The following is a 24728-nucleotide window of genomic DNA, read 5'->3' as shown; positions in this document are numbered from 1 at the left end:
AAGGGGAGCGGGCAAAGGCACTGGGTGGTGAATGTGGGTACCACGGGATGCTCCAGGGATGAAGGGACCCCAGCGTGGGGCTATAAACACCAGTGACCGTGCCCAAAGCGTGCGCTCCCCAACCTATTCGTGCTGCCCAAGAGAAGTATAAAAATAGAGCATCTTTCAAAAAAGAAACGGGGAAGAAACAGTGCTGGAGGGTGCCAGGAGAAGGGGCAGAGTCTGGCGAGGCCGAAGGCCGTGAGGATGAGGAGGGCAGAGCCCGGCGGGGGGCCAGTCCAGGGGCCGCCGGGCGTTACGTGCGTGGGCGAGGGGCACGGGTGCGACGGGTCCGGCGGGTGGGGGAGGACGAGCCGACGAACTCGAACTGCTTCTGCCGCTCGGCGTTGTTGGGGAAGGGCAGCTGCCCGCGGTACAGGCGCTTGATGAAGTGGGCTTCTCGCTGGTTCTGGCGGCTGCGGGAGGCTTTGCGGGGCCGACCTTTGCGGGTAAAGGCCATGTACCAGCCCTCGTAGCGGGCGTTTTGGAAAGCCGTGTAGTTGTTCTCCAGCACGATCTCTGTGAAGATGCAGTCCTTGCTCTTGCCGTTGGGCTGCGGGAGGAGGAGAGGGACGCTTAGGACCCGTAGGGATGGGGATGGGGGCTTGCGGATGGGACCCAAGAGGTGCTGCCACCCCCCAGCCCATCCCTGCCACCCCCCAACCCATCCCTGCCACGTTCGCCGTGGCACCAACGCCGATGCACCAGGACCAGCTCCCCAAGGGCTTCTCCTCGCAGCATGGTGCTGATGGAGGAGAAGGGGGACTGGTAGCTTCTGGGTGGGGCGGGGAGAGCCCCCCATTGCACCAACACAGCCCCTATGACTGGGGACACGGGGACCAGCCTGGCCGAGCATCCCGGCTCCAGCTGCTCGTCGAGTTGCCCGGGCTGAGCTCTGGGGACCGGGGACACACGAAGGGCGAGCGTGGGGGGGCCTGGACTCACTTTCCCGATGAGCTTGCCCCGCTTGCTCATGCAGATGTACTTCTCGCTCTCAGCCCCCTTGATGCGGACGCGGCTCCCGAAGGTGTCCGTCTCCACGATGAGCTTGGCTGCAAGGAAGGGAGCAAGGGCAAAGTGTCCCACGGGGGCTTTGGCAACCCCCCATGAGCTACTGGCACCCAAACCACCCCCGTCCCCTTCTCCCTGCCTCCGTCTCACCCCCCAGCATCCCTCCCTGCCCTTTCTGCCCATCACCGGTGGGGCTGGGAGGACGGCGAGCCCCCGCAGCCGGGGCAGAGCAGCCCTTGCCGGAGGATGCTCCCCAGCCATGATGCTAAAGGGCCTTTGTTAAAACCCAGCAGAGTCAAACCGGGTGTTTGATGAAGGCGCTGGGGAGAGCAACGGCCCCTTCCTTCCCCCCCGCCGCCCCCGGCACATCCGCATTGTCGGCGATTCAATGGGTTCTCTAGGGCTAGACCGAGTCCAGCACCCGGCGGGTTAATTATCCTCGTCCTCATTGTTTCTCTACAACACAGCGGTGGCTGCAAAGGTTGGGAGCCGACACTGAAACCAATGACCCCGGCGGGTCCTGTGCTCCTGACAGCCTGTGCCTGAGCAGGCAGGGAGACCTGGAGAGGTGGTGAATCAGCCTCGCCGGTCACCCAGCTTTGAAAAGCCTTTCCCGAAGCTTTTAGATACTGGGGATGCCAGCCTGGCCTTTGCGGGGCTGCGATGCCCGTCAGCGGGGCGTCAGGGCTGGAGCTCCCCAACAAGCCCTGCGGGGAAAGGTGATGTGTTCGGGTGGGCTCTGCCCCGGGTGGGCTGCCCGTGCTGCCCACCACGTATGGATATTTAAGAGGCTGATGCTGGGATCAGGCAATTCTCCTCCAGGAAAAGTTGTCTCACGCCGAGAAGAGATTAGAAAGCAAAAGCCCTAAATATAGAGCTTATAAATGCTGCATGGTAGCAGAGAAATAAGTGATTTTGGAAGTTTTGAGGTCAAGGCTGGCTGGTCGGGAGCCATGCTCTCACAGGAGTTACTTGGGGAATTTTGGGGTATAAAACCAGCCAGCCGGGGCAATTAAAACCTCCCCACACCCCCCATTCCCCCTGCAAAAATTCCTCCGGGAAGAGACATTTCCCTGACCTTTTCCAGCCCTTGCACGAGCACATCCATCCTAGGCTGCAGCTAAACCCCTCCACGGAGCCACCGGCCCCTTACCAAACTTGTTGCCGTCCTCGGCGGTGGCGGTGATTCTTTTGCCGTTCACCTGGACGTGCTTGCCGCTGGTCCGGCTGTAGAGCTGGTACTCCCTGATCTGCCGTCGGCTCAGCTGGTCGGTCATGGCACCCTGGTCCCTCACGTACTGGTTAAAATTAGGAGACGGTTGATTCTCCCCCTTTGTTTACAAAGGGAAAAATAAAATCAATTTGTTTTGGACAGCCGACGGCAAGGGGATGGAGCGGGGAGCCCGGCGGGGTGCGAGGGCTGGGGTTGGCGCCGGGGGACACGGAGATCCACCCGCTACCCCCCCGTCTGCGGGCGAGGGAGAGCTCCCAGCCATCGCCAGCCAAGCTGGTCCCTTTTGAGCAGCGACGAAGGCACCGAGCAGATGCTTTGGACCCGAGAGCGATTGGCATGGCAGGCAGGGAGAGGCAGAGATGTTGCTTGGCATCCCGCTCGCGAGGAGGATGCAGGGTCTCGCAGGGAAGGATGCTCTCCTCCGGGCACAGCCGGCTGGTCCCTCGGGAGCGCGGTCGAGCTGCTGCTCCCGGCCAGACGGACGCTCGGCAGCATCTCCTGCTCGGGCAGCACCCTTTGCCTCCAGGCAGGTGCTGAGGACAGGCTGGGATGCGAGGGCTGACCCACTGGGTCCCTCGTGGTGGGCGAGACCCACCTAAAGCCGGGCTGGGTGTCCCAGGCGCAGAGCCATCCCTTCCCAGTCTACCCTCAGCACGCACAGGCACCAGAGGAATAAAACACCTCGCGGACCCGAAACAGCTCCACGGCTTATGCAGCACAAACACATGAAGGTTACAGTATGGTAAACAGCAGCTAATTACTGCAGATGAGCTGGGGAGGGGGAGAATTAGTGCTGGTGGTCAGCCCCCGTCCCCACACCAGGCTCCAACCAGCACCTCTCAACGTGCATCTTAAGAGAAAACCTGGTTTAATCCTGGTGCAAGCGGGAAGCTGGGGCTCAGGGGCTGAGGGATGCTGACCCAAAAACCAGCTCCGAAAGGGCTGCGGGCAGGGGATGCGCTCCAGGGGAGGACGGACACATCTCCTGCTGCTCCCCCGGGGAGCTCATCCCCTGGGAACACCTGGGGAGCATTTGGGGAGCTGGCTGCCCAGTTTGGGGTGCGCAGCATCACCCCGCTGCACGGGACCTGCCGTCCCGCATCCCTCGGGATGCTGCAGCATCGCCTCACCGGGCGTGAAGCCCGGCACGAGGGGACCAGGTCCTGTCCGTTCTTCTTGCGGGGCGGGGGGAGCAGCAGGATGGTGGGGGGCACTGCCTGCCCCCCCTGTACCCCCCCGGCTCCCCACCACCTTTGTGTGAGACTGGGGACTCATTTCCTGCCAGGATCCACTTTAAAGCCTTTGGGGCTGGCCGAGGAGGTGGGCTGGGGGGGGGGAGTGGCCCCTCTCCATCAAAGGCAGTTCCCTTCCCCTCTCATTTTCAAAGAAATAAAAGCATTTACCTTGGGGAAAAAAAAAAAAAAAAAAAAAAAGAGAAAAAAAAGAAAAAAGGTCCCGAGCACGTATTAAGGCTGCTGGGGCCGGCAGCTACGGGGGTTTTGTTCGGGCTCTGGAGCAGAGGGTGCTGATATGGAACAGTGCATTTTAATAGTTGCTGCCTTTCTAAAGCGCACAAAAAGGGATGGTGCAGCCTGAGAGGGTTGGGGGGAGAGGGGAGGGGGTGTCGAACCTCACACCACCCCGCTGCTGGGGCGACCAGAACCTGCTCGGCCCCATTAACCCCCTCGGCAGCTGGCCTCGGCGTGAGCGAGGCCAGAGTCCGGCCCCGAGAGCTCAAGGCTGACGGACTTGGCACATTTCTCCCCGAACAAGGCTACAAGAAATGTATTGTCTGCCCGGGGAAGGGCTTTCCCACTGACCTTGCCCAGGCCCAGCAGCCCCAGGCAGATGGGAAACCGGAGGAGCCCGGGGAGATCGTGCCTCCCCATCGCAGATACCCCAGTACGAGCCCATCGCAGCCCCGAAGCCGGTGCTGATGGGCACAGCCGGCTCCGGTGGGGACACGACCCCGCGGGCACCTTCGCGGCATCCTTCCCCTGCCCGGAGCTGGGTACCGCTTGGGGTGGGCAGGCACCGGCCCCCTCGGTCCCCGGGGAAGCCCCTCGCCAGAGCAAAGGACATCCCCAAAGCAAACGGTTAGCTCGGCGGACGGCAGAGCGGGCGCCTTCGCCCAGCCCGGCTCTGCGGCACGGCCAGACGTGCCGCGGGGTTAGTAAAACATATCCACGTACCTGGGTCTGGCAGGAGAACATGAGGAGCTGGAAACATCTGCAGCGGGAGACAAAAGAGAAAGGGGGAGAAACAAGGTGTTTTGTTCGGGGTTAGTTGTTTTCTCTCCCCCCCCGCCCCGCACACCCCACAAGGAACAGCCGTGTCTAACGGCACTAAGAATAAACTACTGATAAACCCGGGTTGCAAAGAATTGCAACAAGCGGCGCGCGGGGCTTACATGGAGAGGTTCTGCAGGCTGATGGGTTGCATGGCGCTCGTCGAAGGCCCCCACGCACCGGCATGAAACGAAGGCACGGCCGCGGGCTCTCTGCAAACCTGCCCTCCCTCACCGCCGGCACATCCCCGCCGGGGCAGGGAAAGCCGAGGAGCAGCCCGTCCCCTCCTTCCTCGGGTGATCCCCACGCTCGGGGTGGGCGAGGGAAAAACCGGGTGAAACCCAGGCTGTCGCCGCACCGGCGAGCCCACGTGCGATGCCAACGTCTCCGGAGCAGCGGCGGCGACGGAGCATGGGGAAGGCGGCCGGGGTCGGGTCCTCTCCTCCTCCTCCGGCCCTGGGGGCTGCGCGTCCTAAGCTTTGGGGGCATCCAGATCCATCCTGTCCCCCGCGTCCCCACCCCATCAGCCTCCCGTCCTTGGGTTAGTCCCCGGTTTGCATCTCCCTCCGGCAGCAGCTAGCGGGAAAGGCGGCTGCGGGCAAGGCAGGGTCGCCCACCGTCAAGGGCGGCACCCGCAGCCCCCCGTTCCATCGAGCCGCCGGCACCCTCCCAGTCCTGACCTGGCGATGGTGGGAGATGCACGAAGCGGCAGCCTTTAAAGGTGGGGAGAGCCCGTGTAAAGAGGGGCTGGACCTCTCCCGGGAGGCAGTCGGCACTGCGGAGGGAAGGAGGATCGGACCTAGCAGGGGCCAGGGCAGGAGGAGGGGACGGGGAGGCGTGGAGGCAGGGGGGGGGGAGGCTCAGCCGCTCGGGGTGTCCCCATCGCAGGGGGTGGCAAAGCCCCCCACCTCGCCCCGTGGAAGGGAAGATGCCGGGGCAGGGGAGATGAGGAAGGGGGGGGTGATGCTGTGGGGCATGGCGATGGGACCACGGATGGGAAAAGCCCCCCGCTGTGGGGAGAGCCGTGTCAGGCCTCGGGGAGGGATGCGGTGGCACAGAGGATGCTTTTTGTCACCCTCCTTTCACCAAGGTGCCAGGCACGGCCCTGGTCCTTGCATTGGGCACAGAAAAGCACCGTAGCAGTTTTCAACCAGCTGGTTTAATGCTGGGGGGGGGGGGGCTCTGGGGACCCAGTCACAGCCCCCCATGCACCCACCAACAGCTCCCCACTTTCTCCTGCTTGCTCCCAGCCCCATCGGGTATCACCTCCCCGTCAGGAGATGGAGGCTGTGCACCCCTCCACGCTCCATTTGCTCGGCCGGGGAGGTGCTAAGTGCCTTATAAATACCCCGGCAGGAGGCTGGGGTAATGCCTCAGGGGGGGTAAAACATCCCAGCAGATGGGATCAGGGGTTTAGTATAGAAACAGCTTGCCTCCATGCTTATGCCTCAGTTTCCCCATCAGTGCAAGGAGGGGGGGGGTATCAGGCCCCTCGGGAAAGGCATGATGGAGATCAGCAGGGTACCCACACACCCCCATCTGCAGGAGGGTGGGGGGCCTGATTCAGTGCTAATGACCCAAATTAGACCTCCCCCGATGCCTTCTCACCTCCTGGGCCAGGAATTCAGCCTGAAACACAGTTTGCAGCCCCCAGTAACCACAAGTGTGGCACCCCCTGGCTGAGGGGGTCCCCTTCCACCCCAGTGCCCATGGGGACAAGCCCCCCCCCTCCCTATCCCCAGGACTCAGCATCCCTCAGGGGCCACAGGGAATGATTGATGGCTGTAGAGCCATCGTCACTCCTGGTGTGTCCCATCCCATCTCCCCCCTCCCCGGTTTGGGGCAGAGGGTCCCGGGGAGCTGTCAACGCACCAGTGGGGGGGCTGGCTTGTGCAAGCAGCCCCTGCAGGGCGAGGAAAGGCTGAAGGGACAGGGCTGCCTGTCAAAACCTTCTGCGTGTGGCCCTTGCAGGCGAGAGCATCTGGGGACCGTGCCCTGCAAGGTTAGCCCCTGTCCATCCCCCCCCCCCCCCCCCCCCCAAGTCCCCAGCACGGCAGCTCCCCCAGCCTCCCCCCGGCAGCCCAAATAGGGCACCCTGCTCCCCACAGCTGGGGACTGACCTGGCCCCAGAGTCGTCCCCCCCCAGCCTTGGCATCCCCCCCCACACACAATCCCCAGAGGCTCAGCCCTGCTGCCCCACACCTGGAGCAGACTAAAGCCTGCCTTTGTGGTGGGCTCAGCTCCCCTCTCGGAGCCAATCTGAGACACAGCAGTCCCCCCGCACGCTCCCGAGGGGCACCGGACCCTCCACAAATACCTGCTGCCTCCAGACCAAGGCCAGGTCAATGGGTTATAATCATCTCCCTGCTGCTCGGTAATCCCCCTTTGTCTCCTATTCACAAGCAACACTTGTTACCCTGCGCAGGACAGGGGGTAGGGGGGCTGCTGCCGGCCCCCCCAGCCTGAAGGGAAGGATGCTGTCAAGGCAGGCAACGCACCAGAGCCAGGGCAGCGGGCACAGGGCTCCTCACAGCCCTGGGGGGAGGCAGGAATAGCCCCTGGTCAGGATGGAGGATGCTCCCACAGCCCCCCCCCCCCCCAACCCCTCCATCCCCAGCACAGGGAGCCAGGAGTGCAAAACACCCTTTATTGGGGAAGGACAACACCAAACCAGCAGCTTTCCAGGCTCTTCTACACCTGGAAGGGAAGGAAAAAGGGTCTTACAACACAGGCATCCCCAGCTGACCCTGCTTTGGGTGTGGGTCTGTCCCAGCCCCACTCAGCCATGAGATGGGGGGGCACGCACGGGTCCCTCCCTCACACCCAGCCACCCCATCCCACTGCCCCATACCTGGCTGGGCTCTGCCACAGCTCCTGCTACTTCTTCGCTGCTGCCTCCCTGCCCCGGTCAGCTCCTCGTCCCTGCAGGGATGGGACCGTGGCTGAGTACCAGGGGGGGTCCGGGCTCGGGGAACCCCCAGCCCCAGGCACAGCCGGTCAGAACAGCCTGGCCCTGTGTTTTTCCCCCATTTTTTGAGTTCAGCAGCTGATTAGCATCACACATCAGCCCCTTGCTCTCCCCAGGAGCTCCCAAGTCCTGGTCAATGAGTGTTAACCCAGATGCCTGGCTGGGATGGGGTAAGCGGGAGATGCAGAGGGACACCCCGGCCGGCTCCTACCTTGCTGGGAAGGGGGTCCTCGGGGGAGATGTTGTTCCTGCTTGGGAGAAAAAGGGGAGGGCTGGGATTAGGGGTGCGGGGTCCCAGCAGCGTGGGGGGATCCCCTGCTCCACAGTAGGGCTGGTGGATACATTTCCCTCCATCATACTCACAGCTCATCCTCCTTCTCCAGCCTCCTCTTCTAGGGGAGAGAGAGGAAGATGTAGATGGCAGGCAGGATGGGGACTACGCTACAGAGCCTGTGACTCTTCCTCCCTCCCCAAGGGATGAAGATTACGGCTCACCCCCTTCACAGAGAGGGGTTTGGGGCTGGGGTTCGGTGGGAGCGCAGAGCAGCCCATCCCTGGGGATCAGGGCATGGGAAGCTCCCAGCAGAGGTGGCTGCATGCTCCCCCCCCCCCATGGCACGGGGACCCCTCCGCACACCGCGTCCCCAGCCAAGGGGGTGCTTACCTTGGCAGCATTGCCCTTCTTGTCAGCTTGGCCCTTGGGGGGCTTCTTGGGGGACTCCTCTGCTGGTTCCTCTTCCTCAGCATCCTCCTCTTCCTCTTCCTCATCCCAGGACAGGTTGGACATCACTGTGGGAACGGCTGGCTGAGCCCCCGCTCCCAAGAAGGGGGCACAGGGTGGTGGTACCCCAATACTTACTGGAGACGTGCTGCCCGCTGATGTAGACGGGGCCGGAGCCGGCTCTCAGGTGGAAGGTGACTGGAGGTGTCAGCTCCACTCCCATCAGGGTGGCCTGGAAGGGAGGAGGGTGGTAGCACCCACCGGCAGCAGCCCCCCTCCCCGGGGCAGCCCCCACCCCTGGGCACTCACCATGGGCAGCACAGAAGGCTTCAGCGTGGCCAAGGGTACCGGGGAGCGGGCACCCCCCTCAGCCAGCACGATCTCCACCACGTGGAACTCATCCCGTGCCATCTCTCCCAGGCAGATCTTTGGGGAACGAGAAGAACATTCCCCCCGTGACCCCCATAGCATCCAGGCATCCCTTGCCTGGGACCCCTGGGGGTTTGGGGGGGGGGGGGGGCACACAGGGACCACCTACCGTCCGCAGGGCCAGCTGCTGCTCACACTGCCATTCCTCCGGTACCTGGAAGGTGTAGGAGTCCTGCTCGCTGCTCAACTCACACCCTGCGGGCAGACTGGTGTCACAGTGGGGCTGCTCAGGGTTGGGGGGGGGGGGGGGGGGGAGCAGCCCAGTACAGCCCCCAGCCCCACCGGGACGCTGCTGGGGTGCCCCAGTGCTTACCCCAGATCATGGACACAGGCTTCTCAGATTTGCTGTCGATGCTCTCCATAAGGGATACGGCTCCAGGATCCCTCAGCCTGGGGGAAGCACACAGCACTGCTCTGCAGGAATCCCCCCCCCCCCGCCCAAGACTGCAGGACCCCCCCCCCAGCCCTCCACCAGCTACAGCCAGAGCTCGTCCCCCCTCACGCTCCCCCAACACCTCGTCCCCAGAAGCGACACAACCAGCTACTAACGCTGCACTAGAAAACTCACCCCCAGACCCTCAATTTAATTACCAGCCCAAGAGCAGCCTCCAAACACACCAGCAAGCCCCCCCACCCAGGCAGCTTATAGAGGCAGAGGACCCCCCCCCCCCCCACCCAATCAATCAATTAATCAGCACCCCTGGCCCTTTCCATCTTAAATAGCAACAGCACCTGAGGGGCAATTAGACCCCCCCAGGTGTGTGTGAGCCCTGAGCTCTGTCCTGCATCACGGCTGACGAGCAGAAGAGCCCCTCGATCCCACCCCGGGAGGTGGGTGTCCCTGCTGAGCCCCCCCCCCCGGTCCCACAGCACCCTGGTGCTGCGGGACCGGAGGGGGGACCCACCACCCCAAAAGCTGCAGCGGGAGAAGCGTCAGCCGGTGAAGTGACCCCAGAGAGTCCCAGTTTGCAGCGGGGGGGTGGTGGTGGTGGTGGTGGTGGTGGGGCTGGTGTCCCCCCCAGCTCTGCGGGAAGAGGCTGTTGGGGGCACAGCCCCCAGCTCGGGGGTCTGCAGTGCCAGCCCCTGGCACCGCTGCCCGCCCCGCCGGGCACCCGGCAGCTCCGCGGTGCCAAGGTGCAGCGCTGGGGTCCTGCCGCGTGCCGTTCGGTGTGCCGCGGGCCACCGAGCCCTGCCGTGGGCCACCTTGGTGTGCCACGGGCCACCGTGCCCTGCTGTGGGCCACCTTGCCCTGCAACCTCTGCCATGGGCCACCTTGGCGTGCCACTGGTCACCTTGCCTTTCCGTGTGCCACCTTGTAGTGTCACTGGTCACCTTGCCTTTCTGTGTGCCACCCTGGCGTGTCACTGGTCACCTTGCCCTTCTGTGTGCCACCTTGGCGTGCCACTGGTCACCTTGCCCTTCTGTGTGCCACCTTGCCCTGCAACCTCTGCCACGGGCCACCTTGGCATGCCACGGGGCACCTTGCTATGCCATGGGTCACCTTGCCCTTCTGTGTGCCACCTTGGCGTGCCACTGGTCACCTTGCCCTTCTGTGTGCCACCTTGGCGTGTCACGGGCCACTTTGCCCTTCTGTGTGCCACCTTGCCTTGCAACCTCTGCCATGGGCCACCTTGGCATGCCATGGGGCACCTTGCCCTGCCGTGTGCCACCTTGGCGTGCCGCTGGTCACCTCGCCCTTCTGCGTGCCACCTTGCCCCGCAGCCTCCGCCGCGGGCCACCTTGCCCACGGGTGCCCTTGCCCTGCCCCCTGCCCCCCCCCCCCCCGCGCCGTGTCCCCCCCCCGTGTCCCCACGGGCGCACGCGCGCGTGGGCGGGGCCGCGGCGCCGCTTCCGGCAGCGCGGGCCCACCATGGCGATGGCGGGGCTGGTGGGGCCGATGGGGCCGAGGGGGGGACGGGACACGGCGGGGCCCCCCCCCCCCCTCCGCGGTCCCTCAGCAGCTTCTCCCCACGCAGGGACCCGGCGAGGCCGCCGCGGCCGCTCACGCCTTGTCGCTGCCGGCCGAGGCCTTCGGGAACGATGTGAGTAACTGCGGGGGGGGAAGGCCCTTTCCCGGGGGGGGGGGGGGGGGTCCCAGCCCCAGGGGGGTGTCCCTGTCCCGGGGGGGGGTGTCCCAGCCTAGGGAGAGGGTCCTAGCTCGGGGGGGGTCCCTATAATGGCGAGGGGGGGTGTCTCGGCCCCAGGAGAACGGTCCCCGTCCTGGGGGGGGGTCCCCCAGCACCGAGGGGGTGTCAGCCCCCGGAGGGGAGGTGGGGGGGGGGTCCCGCAGGGATGGGCTGCTGTGGGGTTTGCAGGTCCACAGCATCTCCCAGACCCCCACCCCGTCACCCTCAAGCCTTCCCCACTGCCCCCCTTGCCCCCACTCGCTTCCCCCCACCCACAACCCCCCCAAAGGGAAAGAGATGACCCCCCCCCAAAGGGAAAGAGAGGACCCCCCCCCCCCCCCCAAGAAGTGCAGCCCTGCCTGACCCCACTCTTGCCTCCACAGCCCCGCGTGGAGCTGGCCTGGGCCATGAAGGCACACCAGCACGCCCAGGTCTACTTCAATGTAAGTCCTGGGGGGGGGGGGGGGGGCGGGCAGAGTGGTGGTGGGGGGCTTAGAGCAGTGGGGGGGGGGGCTTGTGGGGAGGGGGGGGGTCACGGTTAATTCTTTAGCGTTTTGGTGTAGCTCATCTCCTCCGTGGACCCCAAGTTTCTGAACCTCACCAAAGTCGACGACCAGATCTACAGCGAGTTCAGGAAGAGCTTCAAGGATCTTAAAATCGACGTGCTCGACCCCGAAGAACTCAAATCGGAGTCTGCCAAGGAGGTCGGTGGGGAGCAAGGGGGGGGGACACGCACACAACCATTCCCCCTCTCCCGGGGCTCCAGGGATACCCGTGCTTTTTTCTCCCCAGAAATGGCGCCCGTTCTGCCTGCGGTTCGAGGGGGTGGTGGAGGACTTCAACTACGGCACCCTGCTCCGCCTGGACTGCCGCAAAGACTACACCGAGGAGAACACCATCTTCGGTGAGCGAGGGCCGGCACGGCACGGCTGGGCTCGGAAAGCCGCGGCGCAGGCTGGAGCCAGCGCCGTCCCAGCTAGAAAAGGGGTACGTGAGGCTACAGAAAGGCTGAACCCATGGATCTGCTCTTTTAAGTTTTTCCTCTCCCCTCTTTTAGCTACTAGAATCCAGTTTTTCGCCATCGAAATCGCTCGGAACAGAGAGGGCTGTAACAGCGTCGTCTACAGCAGTGCCAGGGAGCCGGCGGCTGCTGCGGCAGAAGAAGCGGCGTCGGGGTGAGGATGGGATGAGTTCACCCGGCACCGAGCCGAGGAGGGGGCAGAAAGGCCCCTGCCTGGGCAGGGGGAGAAGCAGGGCTGTACCTGCCTTCCCTGCTCCTCTGAGTTCAGACTCCATTTGCAGACTGTAAATAAATGTTTTAAAAAAAAAAAAAAAAAAAAAAAAAAAAATTCCTTGTGGTGCAGGTGGTCAAAGGGTTGTTCCCTAGATCGGACCAAAACCGCTAAGGAAGTTATCGTTGAATCCACTGATTTTGGCTAGACCTTTGCCTGCACCACTTGAGGCCCCCCATGCCGGAGTACGATCCACCCACGCAAATCAAATAGAATTTTTTAACCCGCTTTGTGTGGAAAACTTGTCCCGCAGCAGGCAGGGGCCAGCTCCTGCCTGCAGGGTGCGCAGGGGAGAGCTCGGGGCGCAGGCGATGCCCAGGCAGACACGGCTCAGTAGAAACCATTGAAGTTTTATTTGCAGTCACAATGCTTACACTGTATGCAGCAAACACCCTTACAAGTCAACCAGCAATCTGCTCACGCGAAAAAGGACCCAACACACAATCGCCAGAGGAAAGAAAACAAAAAAAAAAGGGGGGGGGGGGGGGGAATAAAATAAAATAAAATAAAGAGTAGGTGGTGTCTGGGAAGAGAAACTGAAGCCCTAAGGACTGAGTGTCTGTGGGTAGAGCTGAGCAAGAGGATGCACACGACTAGCAGCAACAATAGTGGAAAAAGTACAAGGCAAATGGGTTCCCTCCCCCATCAGCTTTCCTCTGTAAGTCAATTTTAATATCCAAAACATTTATTATGGTGACTTAGAAAAAAATGGAATCATTTTAAAGGGGGCGTTAAATACTTCATGCTAGGCAAACCTTGTTATTAAGAACCCTCCGAGGCGGCAGGTTGGCTGCAGCAGCCCCGCGCTGCCGGCTCGGTCCGAGCGCAGGTGTGTGCTGCCGCAGGGGCCGGCCACGCTCGCTGCTGCGAGCTCCCGAGAGCGCGGCAAGCTCGCCGGCAGCCCGAGCATCCCACACGTGCTACCTGCTCGACTGAGATGGGGAGGGGGGGGGAAGAAAAAAAAAAAACCCCAAAAAAACCAAAGGAGAAGGCAGAATGAGGAGATTGGCGCTGGGCAGGCACCCGGCACAGCGTCGGTCCGGAGGGAGGAAGGCGAGGGCCCTGCGAGAAGCGGGTTGACGAGGGGACAGCGCCTACTGCTACACCGGGGGATAGGAGAGACACCCACGAGCAAGCACGAATGAAAGATCACGCGGCATGGCTTAGAGTTCCTAATAACAAGGGCAAGACGGTAACAGGAAGTTGTGATTTCAAGGGGCTTAATAAGAAAAAATATACATTTGGAATTTTACAATGCCTTTTTTTTGTTGTTGGTTTTTTTTTTTTTTGTGGTTTTTTTTTTTTTTTTTTTTTTTTTTTTTGCTTCTCTCTACACTTGTCACTAAATATATCTCTGCACTTTCACACACCCACCCCTCGCCCAGTAAAGCTTCAGGCCTGCAGGACACGCTTTCCTCACTCGCATACACAACCCTCACGCCAGCACCGGTGCACCAGGACTCTGTAAAAATTTCAATCACACTTTTTTTTTTTTTTTTTTAAACTGAGTCAATATAAACCTTGTTCAAAATGTTATGAAAAAATGTACATGTTTATACAAGGCAGGCTGCAGCAGAGCGCTGGCGTTCCACGCAGACATTCGGGTAGGGAGACGCTGGATTCTTGCACCTGGCTTATGCCCTTCCACCCCCTCCCACGGAAACAGAAGCACCCTGCCCCGGTGAGCTCAACAACCCCTCCTGTTCCCTCCTCCCTCGGGACGTGGAGTACGGCCCAAAGCGAGCGCCGCAATCCAGCCCTGGGGAAGAGCAGGGATTAGAAACGCCCTCTTTTCTTTCCATCGGAAACGGTAACCCCTCTGGGCCAGGCCAAAGAGATGCTGCTCTGTACAGGCGGCGTTGGGAGACGTCAGCTCATCATGTCGTTGCTGTTCACACCGTAGGTGGAGTTCTTCATGGAGTCGTTCACCTCTCGCCTGAACGCCGACAGGTTTTGTGTAAACCTAAGGAAAAGGCAGAGCAGCGTGTTAGAGCAGGAGGTTGCCCGTTCCTCCTGTTTTGAGGACCACGGACTCTCTAGGCTGTGACTCTGCATTAAGCTACGGGCTCAGCATGCCTCAGGATGGGCGCGGGTCTTTGGCCCACACTGACCTGTCCCTGTTCTTGGTTAGGAGGTTGCGTTCGATGCCTTCCATGAGGTTCTCAAAGCAGAGGTGCATTGCCTGCTGTTTCTCCGGAGGCTGGCTGTTCACTATACTGTTCCTCAAGTCAGAGAAATACTGGGGAAGACAAGAGAAGGATGGGTTAATTTTCAGATGAATAGCCACCTTGGCTTTGAGACAGGGCATGCACGACAGGCTCTCAGGAAGAGGGAGGAAACGCGTTACGGTTTTTCAGGTGACTTCTAGTGCCCTTCTGAATGAAAGTTAATAGGATTCCTGAGCGCCAAGGCTGTGGCAGGGGAGGGCTGGACACCCTTCCCTCGACACATGATCTCTCCAAGTCCCGACTTCCCAACCACCTGCTCTGACGCTGTGCTGCTCCCTTCAGCCCAAAGGCTCCAACATCACTCAAGCCCAGACAGCTCCTCCAGCTGCGACGGGAGGATGGGATGTTTACCTTTTCATTGAGCAGTATCAAGCCAAGCAGAGGCCGCGACATTGACCACTGGTTCCTGCAGTCCTCAAAGATGATGATATTCAGCACTGTCGACAGCATCTGGAAGAGGGAAAGGGAGGTTTAAAACCAGCCCTTCTGTCCCAGCTCTCTCCTCACCACAGCACCGTGTGGGCTCAGGACCAACGATTCACCTTTGATGCTTCGAGTGTTGGAGTTCTCAGCACCATGGGACAAGAGGAGGACCTGCAGCCCCCATGAACTGGTGGAGAACTTCACAGAAGGCACATGGAGGAGGTGCTGAAAGCTGTTAGAATTTTTACTCCTGACACACTCCATCCTGCCCCAAGGCAGCCAGGGGAAAGATTGTCTCATCTTCACTTAAACAGGGTAATAGTAAGTGCTTAAATGCACAGAGCACATGCTGTGGTGCCCTGGGGAGCTTCCTCTAGTCCACACTAAGGGTGTCTGCATTCCCTTCCAAAGCCTCCTTAGGCTCAAGCCAGTATCTAACCTAGCTGGTATGGAAGATGCAGTTTCTCTTTTTATCCTCAGAAAACACAGCTTCTAGCCCCAAAAAAGCCTGCTTTTCTTTGCATTTCATCTACCAGCAAGGGTGGAACAATATTCTCTCCTTTCATGTGGGAGTCACGCTGACACTTTGACAAGTACCAGCGAGCGAGGTTGGATAACACTGTCAGAAATGCACCGAGCACTGCTGTTCAAAGCAGCACGGCCAGGCGAGAGGCGTAGAGAAGTGTTTTGCTATAAGGTACAGATATCCAGATCCCAACGCAGGGCCCTCTGGAGCACCAGAACCTCTGTGAGCAGAATCATCTGTCATTTAATGACACAGAGGTACCTCAACTACATGGCACATGTAGGTATACGCTGAGCTAAGCCTGATCTAAGCCAGGAAAATGTCTCGGCTCACTATTGATCCTCTGCCACTGCACATGCTCCTGACCCAGAGAGAAGACAAATCCCAGCAAGCTCCATGTCTATCAGAGGTGTTGTGGGTGGAGGCAGGAGACAGATGGCAGATGTGCTACCAGCATGTGAAGCTCAAATATCAAATTCACCCTGCAGAGGCCGTTCTGAAGGCAGCCATGAACGGTGCCAAGGCAGCACGTGCTCCAACAGGCCGTGAACCCAACGTTCACGTGGTCCCCAACACAAGCGCCACAGCAGAGAGATTGTTCCCGTATGCTGAAGTCTATGCAGTTAAGCATGGGGACCCCACGGTGCCTGCTCTGCTGTGAGTGCGGATGTACCACTGAATTGTTCCAGGGATTTAAATAAACCCTGATTTTTTTTTAAAGCAGCAGCAGAGCGCACACTCTCTGGCTGAAGGTATGCTTCCTGGCTTCATTTCTACGAACTGCCAGCACCGCTCGTAACTGTATTTCTCTTTAAAAAAACAAAAGACAAAAGCTCATTTTTGGCTACTTTCTTTCATATCTAAAATGCTAAAATGGTGTTCCTTGCACAGGGAGAACCATGGCCCTGAAGCATGGCTTTGAATCAGACCTACCATATGATGAATGTGTAGGAGAAATGCAATACTAGCAAAAAACCCTTTTTGCTCCGGAAAAGCCTGGGGCTCTAGAGCAGGGAGCACGCAGCCCCCATATTACATCATGCTACAAAAATTCAGGGCTTATCAGGAAGTTTACCATGCCATGCCACAACAAGGCCCTACGCCGTCTTTACCTGCTGAATCATCTCTGGGTGCTGCTGCATAATGTGCAGGAACCGGTCGCTCTCCTGGGTCAGAGGTGTGGTCCTCTTCTTGGTGCTGCGGGACAGTTGCTTGAAGAGATAGGTGACAATGTGGTCCAAACAGGAGCAACAGCCTGTGCAAACCATGGTGTCTGCAACAACAGGAAAGGGGGAGATATTGGGGCACTGCCAGCATTTCCCTTGCTCAGGTGCACTTGGGCAGGCTCCCAGGGAAACACCACCATTTATCTGGGTCCTTTTACGGACTTTGCAATCAAGAACCACCCAATCCTAAAGAGGTCAGCAACTTCCTCACTGACATATTCACTATCTCTAATGCTCCAGCTTTAACTGAGGTGAAACTCCTCCACCCATTCACAAGGTCTTAACTCATCTGTTACCCTGAAATACAAAGCAATCAAAATCTTTCCCCACTTCCAAATCAAAGCCCTAAGAGCACAACAGAGAGCAGAAGTAGTTACCTAGTGCAGTGAGGCCTTCTGAAATGGAAGAGAGAATATACATGATTACATGAGGCTCCAGACTGGCTATAAAGTTCATGTGGTCCTGGGTAAGAACTTCCAGCAAGGAATAGTATGACTGGCTGAGCTTGGGATAATCCTGCAGAGAAAGGAAGAGAGAAAGACTTTTAAGGCCTCATGGTTAGCCTATAACCATCAGTTAAGGCTTTCTGCTAGACCCAACCCATTCATTAATCACCTGAAAACTGCTTACTGAACCTCCTGGAAAGAGAACAAACCAACCTCTCTCACAGCATAACTTATGGGCCAACATATTTTCCACCCTTCTTCCCCACCAAAAGCCTTCCAAACAGGCTCTAGCAACAATGGTCCAGCAGGTTCCCAACACTGTTATATCAAAACATCTTTCCCCACTGCTTTGCTCTTTTCTAAATGGGGAGTGTTAGCTGACTGATGCCAGTGCTGGAGATGCAGAGATAGAACTGTCTCTCCAGGTGTCCGTGTAGAGTGCCAGATCACATAAAAATCAACACGCGCAGTGCTGGGCTCAGCAGCCTGCACTGCAGTCAGTGCCACAGACCCCTCAGCAGCCTCCAGATTGGGGGGGGACTCTCCTGGGAGTCCTGCAAAGTGGCCCCATCTCAAGAGCTGCATTTGAGCTGCATGTCTCAAGAGCAATGGTTTGGCCACCGGTATATTAAATCAAGAACGTGCTGAATGCAATCACAGAGATGGCAACAACAACTTTCAGATCCTGCTATGGTAATAAGACAGGTAAGACTTGGGAGGAATATATGCTGCCCTCTCTCCTTGATATTTTGCCAAGTATGACTGCTGATAGGGTCTCAAAGCTCTGCCGCAAAATGGATTTCTGTACACGAGGTCTGGATAGGAGCAAGACTCCGTAGGTGGATGTCTTCAGCAAGCAGGTTGCACTGTAATTGCTGATGCATCGAGATCTCTGCCCACAGGCGATACAGGGAAGAACAATCCTTCACTCGCAGGAAGTGTTTTTCAGATAGAGAAGGAATAATTTTGGTAATTGCTCTGCTGAGACTTGGAGCATACCCCACTGGAGAGCTGAGCAGCGGGGCTGCCCAGCGGGACCTTAGGTGGTGGGGTTACAGCCTTCATGCAGGACCTGCCACTGCACATTCCAGGAGCTGTAATTTCCTGCTGGCCTGTGCCTATAGCTGGGGTTCCAGGAAGTGGCACAAGTTCACTCGTCTCTCTGATTAAAGTATTCCTTTACTGTATAATCTTCCAACCCTGTCTTCCCTAGCCATGTGTTTACACTGCTAATCACAGGTGTCAGCTTACCAGAAGGTCACTGTGAGGGATGGAAAGCAGAAGCTTGATAAAAGTTTGCAAGGCATTGTCCAGTGCATCATCGCCATACAGACGGAAGACCCCAAAGTTGACGTAGCTCCCACTCAGTGCAGCCTTCAGCATGGAGAAGCAGATGGAAATCCCCTTGAGCTTCAAGGCATAGACTTGATCTTTTGGAACCTCCCCAAGTGTTAGGATACGATTTCCTGCATGAGCACAGAAGCGGACTCAGTGTTTCAGCAACCACATACAAACCCCTTCTCCCCCAGGGTGCAGGAAAAACAAAAGTAGAGCCATAAAGAGTGACTGAGAAGTCAGCCACCAGCACCAAAGACTTATTCCCCAGCCAAAGGTTAAGGAACCTGTTACAAGTTAGAAGTGTGGCTCTACTAGGAACCATGAGAACACAACTGCCTGTAATTTTGCTGTGGAAACAGAACAGCATAAGGACAGGATTGCTCTCCACTTGCTTCACAGATTCACCTGTGTCACCTTGCACACTCACAAGGGGCTCAGCTGGGCTCCTGCTCGTTGCTGTCATTTTCTTCCTTATTTGCATGGCAAACACCCTGCCCCTTCTGCTTGCCTGCCCACCCAGCACTTCAAGCAGAAGCATCTCTCCGTATCTAAGCATGCATTCAGCAAGCGATTTGGCACTACTTCCCAGCCTGGGCTTGCTCCCTGAGCTGGCAAGTGCCCCAGCCCTCACTCCTCAAGCAAGCGGAGGAGTCAAGGGCAGACCAAGGCTGCCTGGATCCCACCTGCTGGACACTCACCATATGTAGTTATCATTTTACTCGTTTCTCGGAAGAGCAGGATGCCATTCGGTGAGGACACATCAAACTGCAGCCGTTGGGATCTAATGGAAAGACAGGGAATAAATTGGAGCTCAGACGTATCTGGGAGTAAAACCAAAGCTAACACTCCAGCACCTCCATGCACTGCTGTCTAATGGGGCACCCTGCTCCCAGGGCTGCTCCCCAGAGTTCAGCAAAATGCCCTGGTCTGGTAGAAAACACTGCTGTTCATTACCAAAGCCAGACAGGACACAGTCACTTAGGGACAGACAAGCTCTGCTGTCGCAGAAGAAAGGGCCTGTATTTCACAGACGTTAGGAATATTACAAGATCGAGGCTGGAAATCCTGTCTTGGCAATAGTCACTAGGCTACTGTACACAAACACAGCAAACATCTTGGAAGCAGCATTGTAGGGCCGCCTGACTAGTTCCTATTCATAACACGACCAAGAATTCAGAGCTTGGCATGTCTTCCCCTACAGTGAATAGATCTTACAATTGAAGCAAAGCGAGTTGTCCAGTTCACCTCTGAAATAAATGAATGGATTTATTCCAGTAAGGATTGTCCGACTGCAAAGATGCCGCTCGGATGTAGCAAACAGTCCGACAGTACGGAAAGTCAACTCTCGAACGACTGTGTCTGAACTTGTGTCCCTTCCACTTGGCTGTAACAATGGACCCTTCCTATAGGGTTGTGTTCAGCTGGCTGTAAGCCAGAGCAACATCTTGGCAACCTTTCACTGCCAGATTAGACAGCATCTGAATTATCTGAACAGTGTCAGAGGTACCTCTCTGCTGGCAAAAAGAGCTGATGCTCTAAAGCAAAAGTGGTAATCTGGCTGCCAGACAGAACAATGCTCATTTTAAACGCAGGTTTTAAAAATTAACCTGAGTTGCCTGCCTCCATCTTATAGCGCTGTCCTTGGAAGCAGACGCTGAAGAAATTCAGTGCTTATTGATCGTGTCTCTTGGTCTGAGTCATGACACGACTGATATCTGAACCGTTAGATTTTCTTCCCTACTGAAAGAATGCCAGTTTCCCCCTTGTCCCCTTGGCAGCCTTTGCAGCATAAATAGACCAAAGTAGAGAAAATGCAACTGCGCACCAACACCCACACAAAGGCTGAAGCAGCAGACAGACACAAATCCCTGCCAGCCTTCAGATGCTGGAGGTTCTTACCTATTATGTACCAACTCAGCCATCAGTTTGAGGACAGGTGTAGTGCAGGCTGGGTCATGGTACCAGAGTTCAATTGCCCGCTGTAGGATTGGCATGTAGGAAGGGTAGCTGCAAGGTGAAAGCTAAGGAACTTTGTTACTTTGCATGAAGAAAAAAGGTCACAACTTCTACAAAAGGCTTATTTTGTGTACTGCACCCAAGCCTTGCAAAGCAACTTACTTAACATGGTTAAACAGAGATGCTGCTTGCTGGGGTCTGCTTTATCACAGGAAAAAAAAAAAAAAAAAAAAAAAAATTAAAGTCTGTTGAAGGAGTTGTATCCACACTTCTTATACTAGGACAAACCAGAAACAAAAAGGTTTTGAATGAAAGGGAAGACGGATACAAAGATCTGTCACTGCAACAGACAGCTGACCTTCACCAGCCAAAGAGAAATCTGGAGCCTAGATACCGTGCTCTTTGAGCAGCTATGCTCTCACCAAGAGGACAAAGATACCAACTGCTGTTGGCTTTAGTGAGCAAGAGGAAAGCTTTTGTTGCTGCTGAGATGCAAGCATCCCATTAAAGGCCTTTGTGCTTTACAGGTCAAATCTCTTTAGGTCCAATCAGAAAAACCCCAACAGTTCAGCTTTGAGCAGATTTCTAGGTTGACTTGGTTGCAGACAGACCAAGTCAAATCTATTTCAGGGCTGAGAGACAGGACACCGAGTACTACAAAAGTGAAGAGAAACCCCCATCAGGATTTAGCAGGGAAAATAGGGCATTTGGTCGCAGTCAGCCAGAGTTCTCCCCTCTGACACACAGGATGACTCATGTTTTAGGGCAGCAGAAGGATACATCCACTCAAACAGCATCATGAAGCTGGTCTTGGCATTGAAGGCAAAGGCTATTCCCCTCAAGTCTCTCACCAAACCAACCAAAGTTCTCTGTATTGCAAAAGAAAAGATATGTTAAAACATAACACATGTATGGATCTCCCCCCTCCTGGCTCCACCAGCCCAGAGCCACTTCCCTTCCTCCCATTCTAACTGCAACACAGCCTTTCTGTGCTGGATGCCAATCCCAGGTTAGGCAGTTCCTCCTCTTCAGTGCCAGAAGCCCTCTTTAATTTGAGCCAGTGCAGTGACAGTACTAGGGTATTTCATTCCCAGCAGAAGGAAAGCTAGCAGATGAGGCTCACATGAACTACACCTAGACCCCAAGGAATGCAAGGCACACCGTCGCTTCCCCATATACTGAAAGAAAAGCACCTATCCCTCCAGCTTCTACTTGTCTCATTCAGAGGGCAGAATGGCTCTCACTCTGCAGGAGTTACTTGTTCTGTCCTGTCTGTCTGAACTGAAAATGTCAAAGCCCCTAAGGGAAAGACTAGGGAGAGCATGGATAACAGGGAAGGTCCTGCTCAACTTACTTTTGCCTCTTGTTCATTGAAAGTGTTTGTGCTGAACATCTGTGCCACAGTCTCAAAGGCAGCTGTGAGGGGAAGCATGAACTGCTCATACTGATCCTCATCTTCCCCTGAAAGAAAAAGAGAAATCAGGAGGAAATAGACTGCACATCCCTGCACCCTGCAGTACTGCCTGTGCTACACATTCAGACATTGCTTGCTGATGGAGCTAGAGGCAGAGAGGCTACAGGTTTCTAGACAGGTCATCTATCGCTGCCAATATCTAACTTAGAGAAAAGGCTTAGAACAAACTCTGCCACCTCAGGAAAACAACTGGAATATTATGAAGGAAAAATTTAGCCCCAGCCTTGGTGGTGTGCACCTCTGGACTACCTGTACCTAGCAACATGGCGTCAAAATGACTCTTGAGCTTCTTTTCCTTCCTTTTTCTTATCCCATTTGGCTTCTCCCATTCCAGCATCCTTTCCTGCAGGAGCTTACAGCTCCCCAGATAGCAGGACCTAGCCTACTGCAGAGCCCAGCATCCAAACCACAGTGTCACTGTTTCACTCTGGTTCCCAAGAAAAGCCCCGAGTACCTAAATCCACCATGAGAAGACGCCCAAGTGCAGTGTAGAACGTAGTCCGACATCTCATGTCAGTCAGGTTGGACTGATTGTTAATGCCCAGGAAGGAAAAGTGCTCACTCTGCAAAGGGAAGAGAAGAGATGGGTTAAAGGGGAACCACCGCCTTGAATGGGCTCCTGTATCAGGGGCTGAGGATCCCTCACCCCCCTGTCTAATTCTCAGCCTGCGCAAGGATGAGCAGCAGCGAGCTGCACAATTATCTTGCTAACCGCTTCACATCTGCCAGCCATCTTGGAGAACAGGCCACCAGAGGGCAACAGGCACCGTGCCTGCACGCCCCGAAGCAGTGTCCTATCTGCTGGCAAAGACACCAGAGCTATCATCTTTCATCTTGGAATTCCCCAGGACCAGATGAACAAGGAAGTCTTGCTTTGCCACCACAGCCCAGAAGCAATCTGCCCCCCTTACTCATGGGGACCCTTTAGGCATTAAGGTTGCTGAAAACCAGCCCTCTGCAGACAGATCCCCAGTTACTCTGCCCACATTCTCCACAGAAACAGCAGCCCAGACAATTCAGCTTCTGGGCCAAACACAGGATGTGGGACTGCTTGCAAAATATCCCCTAGCTCAAGGAATACAGTGCCTCCCTCGATCAACCAGTCCATGCAAAACTTCTGTATGCGGTACTGGGAGTCCTATCACTCCCGCATCGGAGCATCAGATGACCACACGCTCCCAGAGGCAAGTCAGGAATCTGATACTTTGCTGGCTTCTAGTTGCTCGTTCTAACATTTTTGATTTCAAGTCAGCATCCCAGATCAGCACAGGGAGTACCATACTGGTAGCAACCAAGGAACAAGGCTGCTATCCTGACCACTGCAAATGATGGTACTTCTTCCAAATCAGCACTTCTAGAATGAAAGCTGGCGCACTGAAATGCTGTTATATTTTGCATTAAATTGCACAAACAGCACTCACTGCTGTCTGCCTGCATGTGCAGCAATATCAGCTGTCTCCTGCATTTCACTCTGGAGATGGCTGTCTTTCAGTGGAGAGTAAAGACATCCCCACATTGACCCTTCGGGTATGAAAGGTACCACATAATTACAGCCCCCCCAAACTGAAGGGCAGGCTTTGAACAAAGAGAGATGGAACACAGATCACATCTTCTAGAGGCTCATCGAATATGATGGAAGCATCTGGGAGACAGGTAAACTTCAAAAGTATGTCCAGGTGTTAAAATCAGGGGATTATCTCAGATGCACAAAGGCAGATGGAGGAGTTTGCTGTGAGACAAGAAGCAGAAGGTGAAAGGACTTACCGTGTGATTGTTCAGCATGAACTGTACGGCGCTCAGTTTCACCAGCTTTCTAACACTACTGTATGTAAAGGGGGTGTTAAGGAAGCAGCAGAGTCAGCAGAAAACTTCTTGCCATGCTTGCAAAGCACTTTCCAGGGCAAAACTGGAAGAGGACTTACGTCTATATTACTCAATATGTTCTAGCGTCTCTTCCACTTATTTCAAGAGCAACCAAGTTGCATAAGTCTCTATTGTAGAGACCTGCAGTGACCATTTTTATTTACTCTGTCAGGAAGGACAAGTAGAAGACCATAAGACAGACTGTGACTGTAAACAAGTTAACTGTGGACGGTAAGCTACAAAGCAATTATGATCCAAAATAATACCCCCCTCCCCTACAATATTATAGCCATCTACTGCAATTCAACAGCTAGATAAGACGTTGACCAAGCACTTGCACTCTGCTCTTCTCACTACCCAGAAGACGAAGTGGTTCAGGAATCTGTTACACGCAGAGTACTCCTGTTCCAGCCGAGCATCTGGGTCACTCTTCCCCCATCCTGAGGTTTAAGTGTCCTGTGCACCCAACAGCTCTTCTGAAAAGGATATCCAATGGAGAGGTCATTGAGCAGCTGCAGTGTCTTGGAGGTGATAGGCTCGCATCGACCCCAGTACTTCAAGTTGGTGATGCTAGGGAAGAGGATAACAAGGACAGATCAGAGGGGCTTGCTCGGCTTCCCCTTTGCTGTGCGGCGGATTCTTCCAGTTCAAAAGTCACCCAACATCATCAGCTCCACCCTCCACCGAAACCACAGACATCACAAGCCACAAAATATTGGTATAAAATTACTGTACTTACATTTGGTTGACTAGAAAATTATCCTTCAGATAATCTTCACTACTTGGGTCCCAAGCTACACTGGCCCATACCCAGGCCCTTGGAATTCTGTGGCACTCCAGGGCTGGTTTCTGCAGCAAGGGTAAGAGAATTCTGCGGCAGTGACTACATGCAGACGTATGCAATTCTGCACCTGCACCATCCACTGTCAGCTGCAGAATTCTAGTAGCCCATGCTTCTTCCAGGAGAGCCATTTCACCCCTTGGGGATGACGCGCAGCCAGGGCGCGCGAGGGTAGGCAAGGCCCCATGCACGTAAAGATGGGGGCGATGCTAAAGAAGTTGAGCGGGAGCTAGGGGCTGCACATCACCAGGCGCACGGCACTGGGCGTCAGCATCGGAGCTACCGAATTGGTTCAAAAT

The 24728-nt window shown here is 56.4% G+C and overlaps 4 protein-coding genes across 8 annotated transcripts in view; 1 reads left to right on the top strand and 3 right to left on the bottom strand.

The window, feature by feature from the left end:
* Positions 1–295: 295 nt before the first annotated feature.
* Positions 296–11834, bottom strand: FGF17 (fibroblast growth factor 17). Of its 2 annotated transcripts, none has more exons than XM_030034827.1 (6): positions 11818–11834; positions 4695–4712; positions 4477–4513; positions 2204–2381; positions 985–1091; positions 296–592 (listed from the first exon to the last, which is right to left on the bottom strand). In XM_030034827.1, exons 1-6 carry the CDS (start codon positions 11832–11834, stop codon positions 296–298), a joined length of 654 nt encoding a protein of 217 aa, XP_029890687.1. The 2 variants fall into 2 exon arrangements, with proteins under 2 accessions (XP_029890687.1, XP_029890688.1); XM_030034828.1 differs by having other exon boundaries at positions 2204–2348.
* NPM2 (nucleophosmin/nucleoplasmin 2) lies at positions 7217–9995 on the bottom strand. Of its 2 annotated transcripts, XM_030034825.1 has the most exons (10): positions 9983–9995; positions 9004–9080; positions 8800–8885; positions 8571–8687; positions 8400–8493; positions 8205–8329; positions 7904–7932; positions 7752–7791; positions 7424–7494; positions 7217–7269 (listed from the first exon to the last, which is right to left on the bottom strand). In XM_030034825.1, exons 2-9 carry the CDS (start codon positions 9050–9052, stop codon positions 7450–7452), a joined length of 585 nt encoding a protein of 194 aa, XP_029890685.1. In that variant the 5' UTR covers positions 9053–9080; positions 9983–9995; the 3' UTR covers positions 7217–7269; positions 7424–7449. The 2 variants fall into 2 exon arrangements, with proteins under 2 accessions (XP_029890685.1, XP_029890686.1); XM_030034826.1 differs by lacking the exon at positions 9983–9995 and having other exon boundaries at positions 7752–7788; positions 7904–7929; positions 9004–9100.
* On the top strand, positions 10526–13058 carry PBDC1 (polysaccharide biosynthesis domain containing 1). Its single transcript, XM_030034829.2, has 6 exons — positions 10526–10578; positions 10667–10732; positions 11200–11259; positions 11380–11520; positions 11609–11720; positions 11874–13058. Exons 1-6 carry the CDS (start codon positions 10561–10563, stop codon positions 11993–11995), a joined length of 519 nt encoding a protein of 172 aa, XP_029890689.1. The 5' UTR covers positions 10526–10560; the 3' UTR covers positions 11996–13058.
* The window catches only part of XPO7 (exportin 7), a 50087-nt gene continuing 37797 nt past the window's right edge, over positions 12439–24728 (bottom strand). For all 3 annotated transcript variants that reach the window (XM_030034824.2, XM_030034822.1, XM_030034823.1), the window contains exons 16-28: positions 24078–24158; positions 23490–23553; positions 22180–22288; positions 21606–21712; positions 21032–21120; positions 20195–20302; positions 18994–19076; positions 18209–18423; positions 16889–17027; positions 16398–16558; positions 14688–14786; positions 14220–14347; positions 12439–14071 (exon numbers count right to left, since the gene is read on the bottom strand). In XM_030034824.2, the coding sequence (XP_029890684.1) occupies positions 13978–14071; positions 14220–14347; positions 14688–14786; positions 16398–16558; positions 16889–17027; positions 18209–18423; positions 18994–19076; positions 20195–20302; positions 21032–21120; positions 21606–21712; positions 22180–22288; positions 23490–23553; positions 24078–24158 (1477 nt within the window). In that variant the 3' untranslated portion in view covers positions 12439–13977. The remainder of the gene's footprint in view (positions 14072–14219; positions 14348–14687; positions 14787–16397; positions 16559–16888; positions 17028–18208; positions 18424–18993; positions 19077–20194; positions 20303–21031; positions 21121–21605; positions 21713–22179; positions 22289–23489; positions 23554–24077; positions 24159–24728) is intronic.

This window comes from Aquila chrysaetos, chromosome 13, assembly GCF_900496995.4.
Source record: "Aquila chrysaetos chrysaetos chromosome 13, bAquChr1.4, whole genome shotgun sequence".
NCBI classification, from domain to species: Eukaryota; Metazoa; Chordata; class Aves; order Accipitriformes; family Accipitridae; genus Aquila; species Aquila chrysaetos.
Note: the sequence above shows the minus strand (reverse complement) of the source record. Positions and strands in the feature narration are given on the sequence as shown.